Source organism: Seriola aureovittata, chromosome 9 (genome assembly GCF_021018895.1).
Source record: "Seriola aureovittata isolate HTS-2021-v1 ecotype China chromosome 9, ASM2101889v1, whole genome shotgun sequence".
In the NCBI taxonomy this organism is placed as follows: Eukaryota; Metazoa; Chordata; class Actinopteri; order Carangiformes; family Carangidae; genus Seriola; species Seriola aureovittata.
In genome coordinates this window covers 22,322,533-22,338,575 of record NC_079372.1, presented here as the reverse complement: position 1 = coordinate 22,338,575, position 16,043 = coordinate 22,322,533, and the positions used below count along the sequence as shown (strand labels likewise).

The window sequence follows — 16,043 nt, the reverse complement described above, 5'->3', positions numbered from 1 at the left end:
TGATTGCTAACCACAGGACAAACTACCTCGCTTGTTAATGAAAAATCCATGGCTCCGGCAGTGAGAGTGGGCCCGTCTGTTCCAGCTGAACCTGTACATCCTTCACTGTCCAGTCGCTTTTATATCTTTCCCACTGAGGCCTGTCAATGAGAATAATAGAAAGTGCAAAATACAGAGATGGACAGGGTCTAAGCACAGCTTTATCAGCCACTAAATCCTCTGTTTTGCCGTGCTGGTTTTCAGGAGGGATTTCTAGCCGAAGATAACGCCAAGATAACCATAAAAAAGGGGGATTATATGAGACACTTTGATATGAATTGCTTGACAATATACATTCAAAGAAATGACATGACAGATCATATGACATTCCTCATAGTAACAGACAGCTCATTTATCAAAATAAATTATATAAACATTGGACTGTAACAGAAAAATATACTAAATCAGGTGGTAGATGTGGATAGTCTGCGGGATCTTTACAACAAACAGGTCCCTAAGAAAGCTAAATTCATATTTTCAGATTGTTCCCACCCTTTACATCAGCTGTTTTAGTTTCTACCATCTGGTTCCGCCCTCAGACTCCCTTTAGCCAAAAGAAACAGATTCAAACGTTCTTTTATACCAGGTGACATCCCCATCCTAAATTCTAGCAGGAAAAGGTAGATTTTAACTTAACTAACGTACTGTCTCTGTTTTGCTTTTATCAACTAATTGTCCTTTATCTTTTGGTTTTGTATTTATATACCCTGTGTTTTTATGTTTTTATGTGTGCTCAGTTCATATATCCCACTGCTGCATACCCAATTGCCCCACTGGGGACAAATGAAGTGATTGCTCGATTGATTTATTGATTAACTTTAAAGTCCACCATGGAACAGATCGGTGATATTAACTAATCTGAAAAACCTGTGGCAGCAAAGACAGGAAGTACCACAATTCACCTGAGACACCACCATCCAGTAGAGCATGCAGATTGCAAACACTTAATGTGCAAATACAGCCATCCCCCAGAGAGAGCAGCGAGGCACAAAGTTCAAATCTTCCCTAATGTTTTTTGGCTTGTATACAGTGCAGTGGAGAGATGAGTGAGAGGACGGTCCCTGACTGGACAAATAGATTAAATGAAGGGTTCAGCTGTTTGTTCCACTGACTTGTTCTTTTCTCCACCAGGGGAAGAAACTTCCTCCCAACATCGACGAGAACGCAGAGGAGGGGGACGTGTCGGACGAGGACAGCGCCGATGAGATGGAGGACGACTGCAAGCTGATGAACGGAGATGTATGTTCCCTGATTGGTCTTTTCCTCCACTTGACCACATTTATTTCCTCTATCTGCCAGAGTTACATGCAGGTTTTGCATCCTTGTGTGCAGTAGATGAAAAGTGAATCGTGTGTCTATTTCCTGTTCCTGATGGTTCATGTTTAAACTAAGCAGTGGTGTTGGAGTCTTCTCCTCTCCTGCCTTGTCATTGTTTCTGTTATTGATCATCTGTATCTCTGCTGTTTGCTTCTGTCTCTCTCTCTGTGGCTATTTGTTCTCATTTCCTGCTCTTCTCTCTTCCTATTTGTCCCTTCTTCTTCCTCTTCTCTTCAACTGTTGCTTGCTTCTTTCAAAGTGGAAGGTACTGTATAAAAAGCTCATCCTCAACTACCTCAGAAATCTCACCCAGTCATGTGCCATATTTTCTCATCCTGCCTGTGAATGTGTGAAATGATAGGCCCAAAAAACACCAGACAATATTACATTTTTAAGATGCTCCATGCAGGATTCTTCATCTGAAACCGAACTTGCACGAGGATAGGTGACTTGCAGGTCCTATAAGGGTTGAATAAGCAGTAAATTAACAGCATGTTGGTCCTGGGATTGGTCAGAGTTCTGCTAAGGTTTAGATGGCAGGTGTTGGCTGGCAGGTACAGGCTGGACAATTGCTCTGTCTCAGATCGGATACTTCAGTCTGTACACTCACAAGTAGTACACTGTGTACACAGTCTACTCACTGGTGTGCCCCATGTGTTATGTGACATGGAAACTAAGTTGCGATCAGTGCTGACAATGTGTCTTCCTTCACTGGTCGCCCTTTTTGAAAATAGGTTGGTGGTCCCTCCCCTTCTGCTACATTCCAAGGTGGCGACCATTGAGGGTGAGAAGTGTCCATCGCTTTAGACTCAATTTTCTGACCTCTTTTGACTGAACCATCTGGGTATTTGTAGTGCACTGCTTATTGCCATACTTGTCAATGTGAACACACTTATGAACTCAAAACAAGTGTGAGTATGGAAGTATGTAAACTGAGACACAGCTAATGTTTTAATCGGATAGTCTCAAACATGTGACTATCTGGGAATTATTACATGAAGTTTTAAATTTAGGTTGAAAATGTATAATTTCTTTTGAGAAGACAAAATTTTAGGCTGGACCAACGGGGCTGCTGGGTAACGCACCAGGACCAACAATGCTATGAAAGGCTAATGTTGTTGCAGTTTTTATTATTTAAGATCTGTGGCAAGATGCTGGAACAACCTCAAGCTCAGTACCTGAAGAACTGCGAGCAGGTGTACTGAGGAGAACTGGTGCTGTTTTAAAGACAAACGCTGGTCACAGCAAAAACTGATCTGATCTTTTTTCTCTTTACTGCACATTGTATGAGGTTAAGTGATAAGTAAAAACATTCATTTGATTATATTTGAAAGTATCCTCACTTTACTTTTAGCGTCTAAAACTTTTGCACAGTGCTGTATTTCTGTCAGTGGAGAAACCTCTGAAACACCCAGAAGAATAAGAATTACAACACACAGTATATTGTGTGCCGTGTGATCAGAAGAAGGCTTTGCTCAGGTTAAAGGTTTGTCAGAATAATGTTTAGACAGCACTGATTGGACCACACTCTTCATTAATAAAAGCTCAATACTAGTCCTTTATATCTGCACTCGACATTTAGACATTCACTCTTCATGGTGCATGTGCCTGTGGTCTGATGACGGACAGACAGAGCAGGTTTCTGGATACACTCTGCCACCACGTGGCTGAATTGAGCATGTGCGAGGCATTGAGCAGTGATCTCTCAGTAAGGACATCTTTCATTTACTCCACTGCATCTGTATAAAGGATGTCTCACTGCCATTCTCCGTCATGCTTTCACATCTGGAAATGCTTACATATGTGAAGGGTCCATTCATCAGCCGCCCAGGGAGGTTCTGCTTCATGTAACATAATGTGTTGCTTCATCTTCTCCTTATGAAATGTGAGTTCTGGTTGATCCTGCATGATGTGTTTTTAATCTCAGTCTGCTCAGACCAGAGTAAGAGATGATTACCAAAGCTTTCTCCTGTAGGACTTCAGATAAAACCAGTTGACTCTCAGGGATCAGTTTACTTAGATTATAAAAGCATTTTCTTTACTACTTCTAGTAGTTCTTCTGTCTCTGAGATTTCTCCTTCCACCTCAATACATTTCTTTCCAGAGACATTGTTACTGCTACAGTTTTCAATGGAAATACTTTTTATTGATGTAATATTTCCTGTGAAAATCATTGACGCCATTAGATGTGATGCAGGTGAGGAGTCATTATTTGGCAAGACAAAACATAACATATTATTTGGACACCTTACATACTACCATATACTATCATTTACTGTCATACTCTCACATCTGGAATGGGTTACATGACTGAAGCAGCCATTTGTCAAATGGTGTGGGAGGTTTATGTAACTTAAAATTATTGCGTCATGGATCTTGCTTCATGTGTTTTCTTTTACCTTTTCAGACCTTTCCAAAGTGTCTTCTACAGTACAACCTCAGTTAAAATCCTGCTTTCCTAACTTTAAACACTGAGATATTCACTGTCTGTTCTTGTAAGAATTATTTTTAAAAGTTAATATTTTATGGCTTCAACTAAAAATTTGTTTCATTATCAGTCCATCTGTTGGTTATTTTTCTCAAGCCTATAAACGTCAGAAAATAGTACAAAAAATGGCTGTCACAATATCCTAAAGTCCAAAGTGATGTCCCTCAGATCACTTGTTTTGTCCAAACAACAGTTCACAACTCAAAGATGATAATTTACAATTATTTCAAAACAGAGAAAAGCAGCAAATTCTCTAAACTAAAACAGAGAACATTTGGCACTTTTGCTTGACAATGACTTAAATGATTAACAGATAATCAAAATTGTTGCAGTGGTCTACTAATATAAACTATCCTCTCTGTAAAACGTGCCACATTTATGACATGGAAAATGAGTAATAACTCCCAGGAACTGTTGAACGTCAGCCTCATCTCATGTATCATGTATGATCACAATCATCATCACTCTCTGTGACTATTCCTCTTCCAGACGTCAGCCAACAGAAAGCAGGTGGAGAACATGGCCAAAAAAAAGCTGGACAACCTGATGAAGGAGTCCAAGATCCGAGACCGAGAGGATCCAGACAGCTTCACCATTGCAGCCCTCCCCCCTGCTGGGAAGCCCACAGGCAAAACTGGCTCCAAGGTAAACACAGACAGGAAGACAGGGAGTCCTAGTGAGTCAAGATCTCACCTGAAGTTTCTGAAATACTGTCATGGGAATGGGTTTTGTGTTATGATTTGATGTTTTTTAGAGAAGCTGTAAGTTTTTCTAGATTTGAATGATCTGATTAGAAAATTGAGCCAATGTGTTATAGATACCTAAGTTCTGTCTTTCCAGTTCAGTAATATGTTTTCTTTGGCGATGGTTAATGATATTAATACTTGTTTGTAATAATGGTTTTTGTTTGTCGGTGTTAAGTGTGCTGCGGCATAGGTCAGCTGGTGTGCCATCAAAACGTTCATGGAGTTCTTCAAGTTTTTACTGGTCCTGTCAGTCTCTGTCCTGGCCTCTCTTTGTGCCAGTCATTCAGGGTGCAGGCCAGTTTCAGTGGATAAATCCAGGGCTGAATTTATTTCCTAATCCCACTGTGCAGTTTCCACTGTTGTAACCAATGTTTACACATCTCATTGCCCTTTCCTTATCATAGCACCTCTATTTAAATTTCTGTTCCTCTGGCGTTTTCCTCTTTGGCTGTTCCTCAACCATTTCTCCTTGACAGTGTGATTATGTTGTGGAGTATATTCCACCGTCACGCCACCACCAGTAGACATTTCTTCCATGCCCTCGCCTTCACGTCTCTTATTTCCAGCTCAAATCCATCCCATTGAAAACTCCACACGTGACATAGGGTAGACTGGTCCTTCTTCATCCCCTTGTAATTCTAAAATTGGCACTATCCGTTGGCATGTCCCCTCTGTTTCTTTCCCCTGTTGCTGATTGGCCGAAATGGCTTGGTGCGAGTCACTTTAATTTTACTTTCCCATTGACAGAGCCAGGGCTGTGTAGGAACACCAGATTTTTTTTTAGCACACGTAAAAGACAGCTAGCAGACCATGAGGAGATGTTAACTGAATCTGATGGAGTGTATTAGATTAGAATCGGTTACTCCACCTTTAATGCTACAACTTCAATTCAAAAAACACAGAGCAATGAGTACTGAGCACAAAGATGGAGACAAAATACAGAAATAATGAAGTTTGAGATTAGTGGTTTATGGTTTTGATGTGTTTCGGAGAGGAATAGACACAAAGCTGTTAGTAAATTTCAGCAGTATTTTCAGGTGTAGCTGGAGGAAAGATACTGTTTACTTTAATTCAAATGAAGTGTAAACAAATGCTAAAAAAGGACATTAATGTCAAAATATTTTATGTTTTGGTTCTTTTCTGGCTTAATGCAGGAAACGGTGAAAGTCAGCCATCATCCTTTAAACAAGCCAGACATTGAACTGACGGTTCCTTATTTACACACTCCTCCACTCTCTTCTGAAATCAACTATGCAGAGGTGATAGGGACGGGATCTGGACTGGACAGATGCCAGTTCAAATCCCTGACAGAGCTGTGACAGTGTGTATGAGTAATGGATTAGTTACCCTCTCCCCAACAACCACAACTACTCAAACAGAGCCAGAAGTGAATATGAATACATTACTTGGATAAAAACACATATTTGACTCTTAACCAATGCAAGTTACATCTGGACTTTGCTGCTTTTCTTTCTTTCTCTCTTTCTTTCTTTCTTTCTTTCTTTCTTTCTTTCTTTCTTTCTTTCTTTCTTTCTCTCACAAAACTCACCAACATTGCCAGGTGGCTTTCTCCATTGGTGCTCTGCTCTAAAAATGTCCACTTTTACATAAGTCAGTCCCTTTTAAACCTGTGTTGTTAAAATCAATGTTGCATAAATGTTTGTGGTGTGAATGTGTGAGTTGCTGTGAATGTGAGGTTGGGCACCACTGGGGAAGAGAGTGGAGCCTGTGCTTCTTGACTTTCCCTCAATAAATGTGGCACCTAATGAAGTGTTTCTCTTCAAATCAGCTCTCCAAGTCCACTCTCTCAGCCTATCAGCATATAAATGACTTCTATGAAATACAATCTTTGACGTGTAATTAGAATAATTTATTTCTGTTATTGCCTCGGAGTCTTGTGAAATTCTGCTGTTGATGACTTTTCTCAGTTTTCTTGTTTTTAATTCATGTTGAGTGGAGAAGCAAAGACAGTTTACACATTTAACCGTCATGGTGTAGTGATTTCTTTCTAAGAGCAACCACTTGGTGAATTTAATTGTTTAAGTCATCCCATATAAAACAAAATAAAATAACATTTCAGTCCAATAAGTGATGGACATGTGGCACGAACTTGATTCTGATCAGTATTTTTTTTTTTTTTTTCTCATTTTCAGTTAAAATCTTGAAAATGTTTCTTTACAAAACACGCTGAGTTTCTCCTCCTCTGTTGTTAGAGTAAAAGTGAGGACGGGACGGACACAGCAGATGAGGCTAATCCCAGCAGCAACAAGCACACAGGCCGCTCCTTCATGGGGAACTTCTCTAAACGCAAGGTTCGCTCTTTTATTTCTGCTCTCTCTGCTTCACTCTCACTTTTTAAAAATCAGTTTTGTGTATTTGAGTATTTCTACTCAAGCTTCCATTTTTTTGTGGTGGGAACATACTGGAGACAGTGAAAAATGGTTTCCAGTATACAGACCAGAGACCAGACTTCTTAACTGTTGATGATGTGTTAGTATGTGACACAATGGGTTGTTGCATCACTTTTTCATTCAACAATAAAATTGGACCTAACTCAAACATGTACAAAACATTATAATAGAACAATTGAAATGGGTTGGCAGGTAAAACAGAAGAACAATATTAATCTCAGTTCATTTAAAGTGGCAGTCACTTTGTTCCCATCTATGTAACTCTACCACTGATTGGTCATCTGCATTAAACCTGGATCAAACCCCATTAACTTACCAAGTACAGGAAGGATGCTGTTACTGACAAACTATCTAAGCATGTCACTGGACAATCAGATTGAAGTAGCATTCAACAAATAGCCACCAGATTTGGGTTTCAAATTTTAGTATTACAGTCTTTTCAGAGGCATTGCAGGGCACGTTTTCAAAATGTTAATAATCTCTTAAAGTCCGTGCCACATGTTACACAACTCTCACCAATATTCTTTGGTCCCTCACTTCTTTCCTCTGCAGAAAAAGTCGACCAAGCTGAAGAAGTCGTCGAGCTTTGAGGACACAGATACAGATCAAGAGAGCACAAGTAGCACCTCCCGTGCCCCCCTGCACCACAGCAAGTATGCTACACACTCATAAAGTCACACACACCCTTCTAGGACAGTATTCTTAACTAATTACAAAAGTAAGCTGTCATTAGCTTTGATATAAATATTTCCACTCTACTGCATATTGTCTTTTATAAAACATACACTGTTTTATCCGTAACATAATTTTTGTAGTAAATATCTGTATATACGCACTGTCATACTTTATATATTATCAATATACTCAAGTATATAATGTGGGCACTTCTGTAACCTTGACCTTTAATGACCTTACAGAAAGAAGAAGACCATGAAGTTATCCAGAGCTCTGTCTGATCTGGTCAAATACACGCGATCTGTGGGTCTCTATGACATCGAGGCACAAGGTGAGCTCTTCTGTTCACGCTGTACAGGTGTTAGCTTTACTCACTGCTAAGCCTGATGCTCAAGCCCTACTTAATAGGGAATGTGCAATACCTCGCTTTGCTGGTAACTTACAACTGAGAGTGATTCTATGATTAAGAACGTGTAGACTAAAATATGAAGAGTTTACATCAGATGCTCGGTCAGATTCTTAGTCTTGTTTACTTATTCATTTTACAAATACTGTGTTTCCATTGAACAGATCATCCACAAACAGTATATTCTAAAGGGAACTCTTTTGCCATTAAATGAGACCATATTGATGATATTTACCTTAACTATTATCTATCAGTGGAATGGAAGTTCATGAGCCCGATGCAGAAATAAAAGATTCTTTTGTGTTGTTCCGGGCAGCCAACTGTGGCTGGCAGGTGTCGTCGCTCAGTGAGACCAAAGCCCATCAGGTGATGCAGCAGAAAGCTACGTCCTTCATCCAGTTCAACCAGCGACAGCTCTCCCGCATCTACCCTTCCTCTTACCGTGTGGACTCCTCCAACTTCAATCCCCAGCCCTTTTGGAATGCTGGCTGCCAGCTTGGTATGAGCTTAACCCTACACACGGCATTAAAAATGGTCAGATCTGTCAGTCCGCCACAGTGTTGCTGACCATTTCACTCCTTTGATTTCAGTCGCACTCAACTACCAGTCAGAGGGCCGGGTCCTGCAGCTCAACAGAGCCAAGTTCTACAGTAACGGCAACTGTGGCTACATGCTGAAACCTACCTGCATGTGTGAAGGTCAGCATGTGAAAAAATATTCATTCAGTTCATTTAGTAGAAAATATGGAGTTTATTTTCAGCATAGACCTCGGGATTATTTTCATTTTGCAATTTCCACTTTGCACTGGCAGGCATGATTATGTCAGGCAAGATATCAGTGTCAGTATTGTCATAATTAATCATTAGAAATGTTTTGATATTGGTAGAAAATGCTATAGGCATTTTGTGATTTGCAGCTTCTGTAATTTGTAGTTTTTTAAATGTCTTATTGATCTTTTGTTGTGACATCACAAAGTTACTGACATCCTGACGGCTCGTTTTAAGGCTCAGTGTCTGAATAATGGCTGTGTGCATTATTTGTAGATGAGTGCTTTGATACTTTCACAGTATGAATATAGAACCCAAACCTGCTTTATAATTAAAAAAAAAAAAGACATGGAAATCTCACTTCATACAATATGGGACCTTTTAAATGTTGTTTCTGCAAATTAGACATTCCAGGTAAACATGTAAGACTTGTGGTAATACTTGACTTTCAAATAAGATTACATTGATTTGAAGTGTAAAAGGTTACAATAAAAATAAATGTAATATTTAATTTTGTAAGTAAGGGATCACAAATAACCATTGTACTTCGTTTCTACCCACTGCAGGTGCCTTTAACCCCAACCTGGAGGACCCGCTGCCAGGTCAGATGAAGAAACAGCTGGTGCTGAAGATCATCAGTGGACAACAGCTGCCCAAACCCAAAGACTCAATGTTAGGGGACCGGGGAGAGGTAGGACACATACATCCAGGTTTTTCAAAAATGTAATCAATGGAAACTATTATAAAGACCTTTTGACTTAATCCTGTGGTGTTCAGTTATTTTTAGCACAGGTTTCGTTTTGTTTATGTCATTTCCTGAAAAGTAACAGTTTTAGACATGCAAGGTTTCTGCCCAACAGCGACAGTATGTAAAAAAAATATTTGAACAAAGCCTTTAGTGTCTCCAGAGGAGCTGTGTGAAGTCTGATAAATGTCCTGAGTCAGCATTGGTTCACTACAAGTTTGAAAAGTAATAAAATCTGGGAGTGTGGAGTTAGAAAGGAGTGAGCTGAGCTCTGCAGCCCGCTCCTCATCTCTGCTGCAGGCTATAGGATACATTAGCTGCTACTAGCATAACACTGGTTGAACTGATGGTTGATGCTTGTTACCAGCCACAAAAATGGGCCCCGTGCCAGTTCACTGAATCCATCACCACACACGGTTTCAAACAATCTCATGTCCCGGCACACAAAGTTTACCGCTAACTGCATTACGGCCTCTTTGTGCTGATAGTGTTATTCTCACAGCCTCCGGTTACACCAAATTTCTCACAAACATCCGACTTGGCCTTCGACGATTTTTTCTGTTGTGTCATACATTTTTGTTGAACTAGCTAGCAGATCTGTCGGTGTCCCATGATTGGGCTGAAAGTGAATTTGTGTCGTAGGCTAATAAAAATAAAAAACCTGGCAGCATATTAGGCTTAAATTTGCTCATAGATGTTAAAAATGCTGAACAAACATTTTTGCCATGCCCATACGCATGAATTTATATAAATATATTTTTGACCCATTACACACCTTTGTTGCGGGTTACCTGGCAGCGGACTGTGAAGAAGCCTCTGGGATGAGAGGTGAAATGTCTTCAAGTATATAAAGATATAAAGCCAAGTCCAGTTTCCCTCAGTTCAACCCTTCTATACCCGAGAGTTTTACAAAGTGTTTTCACAGGAACATAGCAGTGTGTCAACTTCACTGAATGGTGATGGTGATATTTCAGCAAAACTTTAATGCAAATCAGATTATTCCACAAACCAGGAAGTAATGAAGTGTGATCATTGAAAGTGTCTTGGAACTTGCTGTGTCACCTCAGTTCTGTGTAATGTCTCTCTGTCAGATCATTGATCCCTTCGTGGAGGTGGAGATCATTGGCCTCCCAGTGGACTGCTGCAAGGAGCAGACCAGAGTGGTGGATGATAATGGTGAGTTGGTGGAGAGGTGTTTTATTCTGGTTCATCTGTCTTCATAAACTTCTGATACAAATAAAGCTATTCATGGACTTACTTCACCAAGGCAGACCTACAGGCCACAGGGATGAATGTGAATAAATCAGTTTATTGTGTGACTGGACTTTAACTCTCTCGTTTCAAATAAAACATCCACTATGACTGCTGCCTGCTCCTCACTGCTGTTTTCTCACATATGATGTCCTGGTGTTTGCTGTGGTCTGTCGTGGTTTAGCTTTGACATGTGATTAGTGTATGTATGTGCTGATCAGAGCAATGCATTGTGTGTGTGTGTGTGTGTGTGTGTGTGTGTGTGTGCGTGTGTGTGTGTGTGTGTGTGCGTGTGCGTGCGCGTGTGTGTGTACGTGCATGTTGTCTGTATGGTTTCTGATCTATAATTGATGAGCTCAGCTTGAGGAGACGTGCACAGCTAGCACCTCTCAGTCAGCACACACACAGACACACACTGAATAATTGATGAGTGCTGAGCTCGCTCTCTAACTTTGTCCTGGACCGTCCACTCTCTCTGTCCTCTGTCTCTGTCCCTCTCTACTCTCTTTTTATTATTTGCTTGTCCCACTCTTTCTAATGCCTCCTCTCAATTTTCCCTCTTCCTCTGCCTCCTCCTCCCTTGGCCCCCTTCCCTCCATCCTCTTCCTCCTCCCCTGCCTCCGACATCTCTCGGGACGGTCCTGTAGGTTTCAACCCAATGTGGGAGGAGACTCTGGTGTTTACGGTCCACATGCCGGAGCTGGCCCTGGTGCGTTTCCTCGTGTGGGATCATGACCCCATTGGCCAAGACTTCATCGGCCAGCGCACCATTGCCTTCAACAGCATGATGCCAGGTAAGACATTCTGAATCACCTGCTTTTCCATGGAACTGATGGATACAGATCATGTTTCTCTGGTGACCTCTAAAAGCCTTGTTTTTGTTTTTTGTTTCTCCTGTTTTCAGTGATATGGTTTCCATAGCTATGAAAATTTAGTTTACTGAGAATAAGAGAGTCTAATGTGATTATTATGATGCTTTTTGAGATTGATCAGTTCTACTCTGGTTGAATCTCAGAAACTCCTTTGGAATGACTCTGAGACCCTGAGTGTTTGGTGCTAATATGACTAATTATTAATTATTGGTATAATTATGACTTCAGCAGTTTATTAATAGAATAAATCAGCAAATGTGCTTGTTTTATTCTTTTAGAGAATGAGATGAGAAGATGGTTATTAGTCTCATTTATGTCAAGTACACTGCTGGATTTAGGATGTGGTTAGCCTAGCTTAGCATAGAGACTGGAGGCAGGGAGGGAAACAGCTACCTCAGTCCAAAGTTAGCAAATAGACACTCACAGTCGCTCCCAGATTGGCTCTTATCAGCCTGGACTACCAGTGGTGAATGCACCATGGATAACATATTCCAAGCATTGCTGACTTTGTTGTCTTTGCTAGCAGCTTTTGTGCAGTTAAACTCTAAATGCTGTTCCTTTGCACCAGCACACACATGCCCAGGGTACATTAATAGTCATGCGATGTGTGTTTTCAGGTGTGTGAGTAGAGAGATTGTTTCTGATGCAGAGCTAAAACAGTCGTCTGGACTGAGGATTTGTTTTAGAATCGGATCTGTACCGCTAGAGTGCTACATCATGGACGCCAATGTAGTTTTTTTTTTTTTTTTTTTTTAATGATCCAGTAAAATGATCTGATTGATGGTGCTGGTGAGAAGTGAGAGTCAGTGGCTAGAAGTAGAACATCAATCATGGAAAAAGGTGTGGATAGGCCTTTGTTTCACTTCTGATTGATACAACACATAATTATCTATGTGCACTGTTACGTTTGAGTCACTGATAATGTAGCTGTGTCTATAATGTGTTTGTGTGCAGGTTATCGCCACGTGTACTTGGAAGGTATGGAGGAGGCTTCCATCTTTGTTCATGTAGCTGTGAATGACATCACTGGTAAGGTAGGTACTACAGTGGCCGCCAGCTGAAAAAATCTCTTGTCCCTGTTGTAAAGTTGAATTTAAAGTGTCCAGTTTATGAGACTGTGTAAAATTATAATACAATCATAATCTGTGTTAATTAAAGCTCAATCAATACTGGATTTTTGATGCCATATTATTCATGTTATATCTGTACTTATCCATGTCCAATACATATTGATATATCAAGCAATAAACATTTTTAAAAATGAACATTTTTGATCTCAGAAAAAAAACTATGTATTAGAGACATTGTTCCTATAATAATAATAATATTTCTGAAATATTTATCGGTTGGGCTCAGCACTGTGCATATCAATCAAAGGAAAGCTTAGAAATAGCATGATAATAATAAGCATAATAAATAATTCAGAATAGTTCAGGAATGATCAGTAGACAAGTTGTGTGATCTGTTCACTGGTGGCTTCAGGGCTTCCTGTTAACTGATCTGCAGTAGAATAGTGATAATTTTTTCCAAAGAAAAGCTACTGCATAGGACTGAGAATGGTTTTCTCACTTCATTGTGGAAGACCTCGACCCCATCCAGCATTTCTGGGATGCAAAGGAACTCTGACTGTGAGACCTTGCAGCCCAACATTGTCTTCTATTATATTCATGCAGTTACAATACATGAATGCCCAAAGCGTCATTGGAAAATAGGCTTCTTCATGAATTTCAATTACTCAGGAAAATGATAATGGTGCTGACGTAGTTACTGTTCATAAGAAAATGATCCTGTATTGACTGTGTGTATTATTGCAGTTTCTGTTTCAAAATGTTATTTGTGGTCATAACTAATGCAGTTGTCCCTATCACCACACAAGCTTTGGTTTTGTGTCTTTGATCCTTTAGTTTCACTCAGCTGTCTCCAGACATGGTGTAGATGACCGCTCTGTTCTTCATTGTCCTTGCTTTGAACTTCCTGTTTCTCAGCTGCTGCTCTGTGCCTCCTGTTGTGATTCTCTCTTATCCCCCACCCATTTTTTTCTTTCTTTCATCCTCCCCCCCTTTCTGATTTTCGCTCTCTTCCTGTGTCTGTTTGTGATTTCAGTGGACCCCTCTTTTTCCAAACGCTCCATTTAAAGGCAAGAAATTTTTAGGAGCCCTGAAGCTGCCGCTCAAAACACAGGTGTAGTGAGACCCAGTCGGCATCTTGCATGAGCCACACGCTCCACCCTCTTTGCCACCTAAGTGACCCCCCACTACCCCTCTGCACACACCCCTCTTGTCAGCCAACTGTAAGCATTAAAAATGATAAGACCAACTCATGTCTCACATGAGTTATGATGGCTTGACTTACCTGCATCCTCATTGACCCCCCCCCCCCCCCCCCCCCAAGTAGATCCAATGTCATCGGCCGGCTCTGTTAAAGAGCTGGAGAGAGATGGAAGTCAGGGACTGTGCCAGGCTGCAGTGACGTCTCTCTGCTGGTTTTTTGCAGAGAGCATTTTTTCCACTTAACTCAGGAGTTTTTCAGTGTGCTGCACTGCAGGGGTATACAGCTCCAGAGTCTCTCTTTCTCTTTCGTATTTTTACACATCATGTTATTGCATCACGTCATGTACCTAACTTTAGATATGGAGACCCATCAGTCTCCTGGTCCACCATTTAAATCCAGAATCAATTATTATTATTATTCACTGGAGCTGTTGAAACCTGTATTGGAGCTTCCCGTTTTTGAGCTTGAGTACCACGTGAACAAAGGTATAATAATAATACTGAGTTTCTTGTCTGCCTCTGGGTTTGACTGCAAACGGGGCATTTCCCATAGTGTTGGAGAGCTGGAAGGTTTCACAGGCCAAATGCAGCTCAGGCAGCAGAGCATGACTTACTGAGCTTTACTTCCTGGCAGCTTTACGGTCATCATGTGCAGTTCAGCCCACATTTCCTCTTTTTTCACTCAGCCAGAGACTCTTTTCTTTATCGTCTTGTCTTTTTGTCTGTATTGTTACTTTCCTTTTGACAGATGTTCAGTCACCACAGTGGTCAGACTATTTGGATCTACTTCTTCCACATTGTTCAAACAAATAATAGCAGTGGTTGTAGGGATATAATATGATGCCTTGTCCCACTAAAGCTCCATTTGGCATTTCTGTCAAAGTGAGTGTAACAGTCATCAGTGTCGTTGTCTGAATGTCCTCATTGTTGTTCGTATCATTTTTGCCCCATTTGTTGTGACCTTTTATCATGCATCACGTAAACGCACAGCAAAGCTCGATTCAGCACTACATTTGTCTGTGTAATCTGAGTATTACCTCTTTATATGGGTTCTACATAAAAAGAAATTTGTTGGAATCTGGATTTTCCCTTCATCTGAAAGCTACTATTTAATTTATATCAATATCAGTGCAGCCTATGTACTACTTCTAAACCATTACTGCAGTGTTGTAGTTGTAAGTTGTGGTTCTACCAACAGGGAAAATTGAACATTTTCGGTTCCTGCTAGGGATGTCACAAGAACTGATACTTCGGTACCAAGTCGATGCCAAAATTCTGAAAATGTAACGGTACTTGTTTTTCCACAGTATCACTGGTACCGTAGGCACAGTAAACAATACCATGTGGAATGACAGGAGCAAATGAAGGGGCAGCACGTTAGTTTGTTTAACCTAACGTTAGCTTGTTTAGACTATCGTAGCAACAGCTCACAACATTAGCACGCTACAGTCATCGCTGTTCAGTCTGTTAAAATATAACTGACTTTTTTTAAGTGAATATTTTTACACCGTTGGTCTGTCACCTTGTGTGGCAGTTTCAACTGCTGCAGTACATTGACCTCATGGAGCAGTGAGTGCACACACATGCAGCCTCTGTTGTTTTCTGTTTTTTTTCTGTCATATTGAATTTGGTTTCCAGAATTGTGGAATTTCAATGGTACTAGTACCGACTACCAAAATTCTGGTATCGTGACATCCCTAGTTCCCTCAAACAGTCATTCAGGTCTCTGTGTTTAGGTGTAGAGGCGAACACAGCCTGAGGTGCTCTGTGCGTTTAACTTTGACAGGTAGCTTCAAGCACATGTTTGTCTGACTAATATTTAACCGCTGGGGCGACAGCTGCTGTGTACAGATGTGGAGGCAAACACTTTGAATCAACATGGAATTCAAAGCTTCAGCATGGATTACAGCAGAATGATCATGTTAAAGACTGAGTGATCATTCACACGTGGTGTTACAGTAACAGAAAGTTCTTGGGTTTATTGATGGAATTTGTTTGTTCCTTTTGAAGCATGCTCACTGTACAAAAACTTGTGTCCAGTGTCTATGACAAATAT

General features: G+C 40.6%; 1 protein-coding gene across 1 annotated transcript in view; it reads left to right on the top strand.

Moving 5' to 3' along the window:
• Nucleotides 1–16,043, top strand: part of plch2a (phospholipase C, eta 2a) — a 176,385-nt gene that overhangs the window by 153,392 nt on the left and 6,950 nt on the right. Inside the window, exons 11-21 of the mRNA XM_056385930.1 lie at nt 1,171–1,278; nt 4,334–4,489; nt 6,804–6,902; nt 7,554–7,654; nt 7,919–8,007; nt 8,399–8,581; nt 8,673–8,780; nt 9,416–9,540; nt 10,686–10,770; nt 11,493–11,639; nt 12,672–12,751. Coding sequence (XP_056241905.1) covers nt 1,171–1,278; nt 4,334–4,489; nt 6,804–6,902; nt 7,554–7,654; nt 7,919–8,007; nt 8,399–8,581; nt 8,673–8,780; nt 9,416–9,540; nt 10,686–10,770; nt 11,493–11,639; nt 12,672–12,751 — 1,281 coding nt within the window. The remainder of the gene's footprint in view (nt 1–1,170; nt 1,279–4,333; nt 4,490–6,803; nt 6,903–7,553; nt 7,655–7,918; nt 8,008–8,398; nt 8,582–8,672; nt 8,781–9,415; nt 9,541–10,685; nt 10,771–11,492; nt 11,640–12,671; nt 12,752–16,043) is intronic.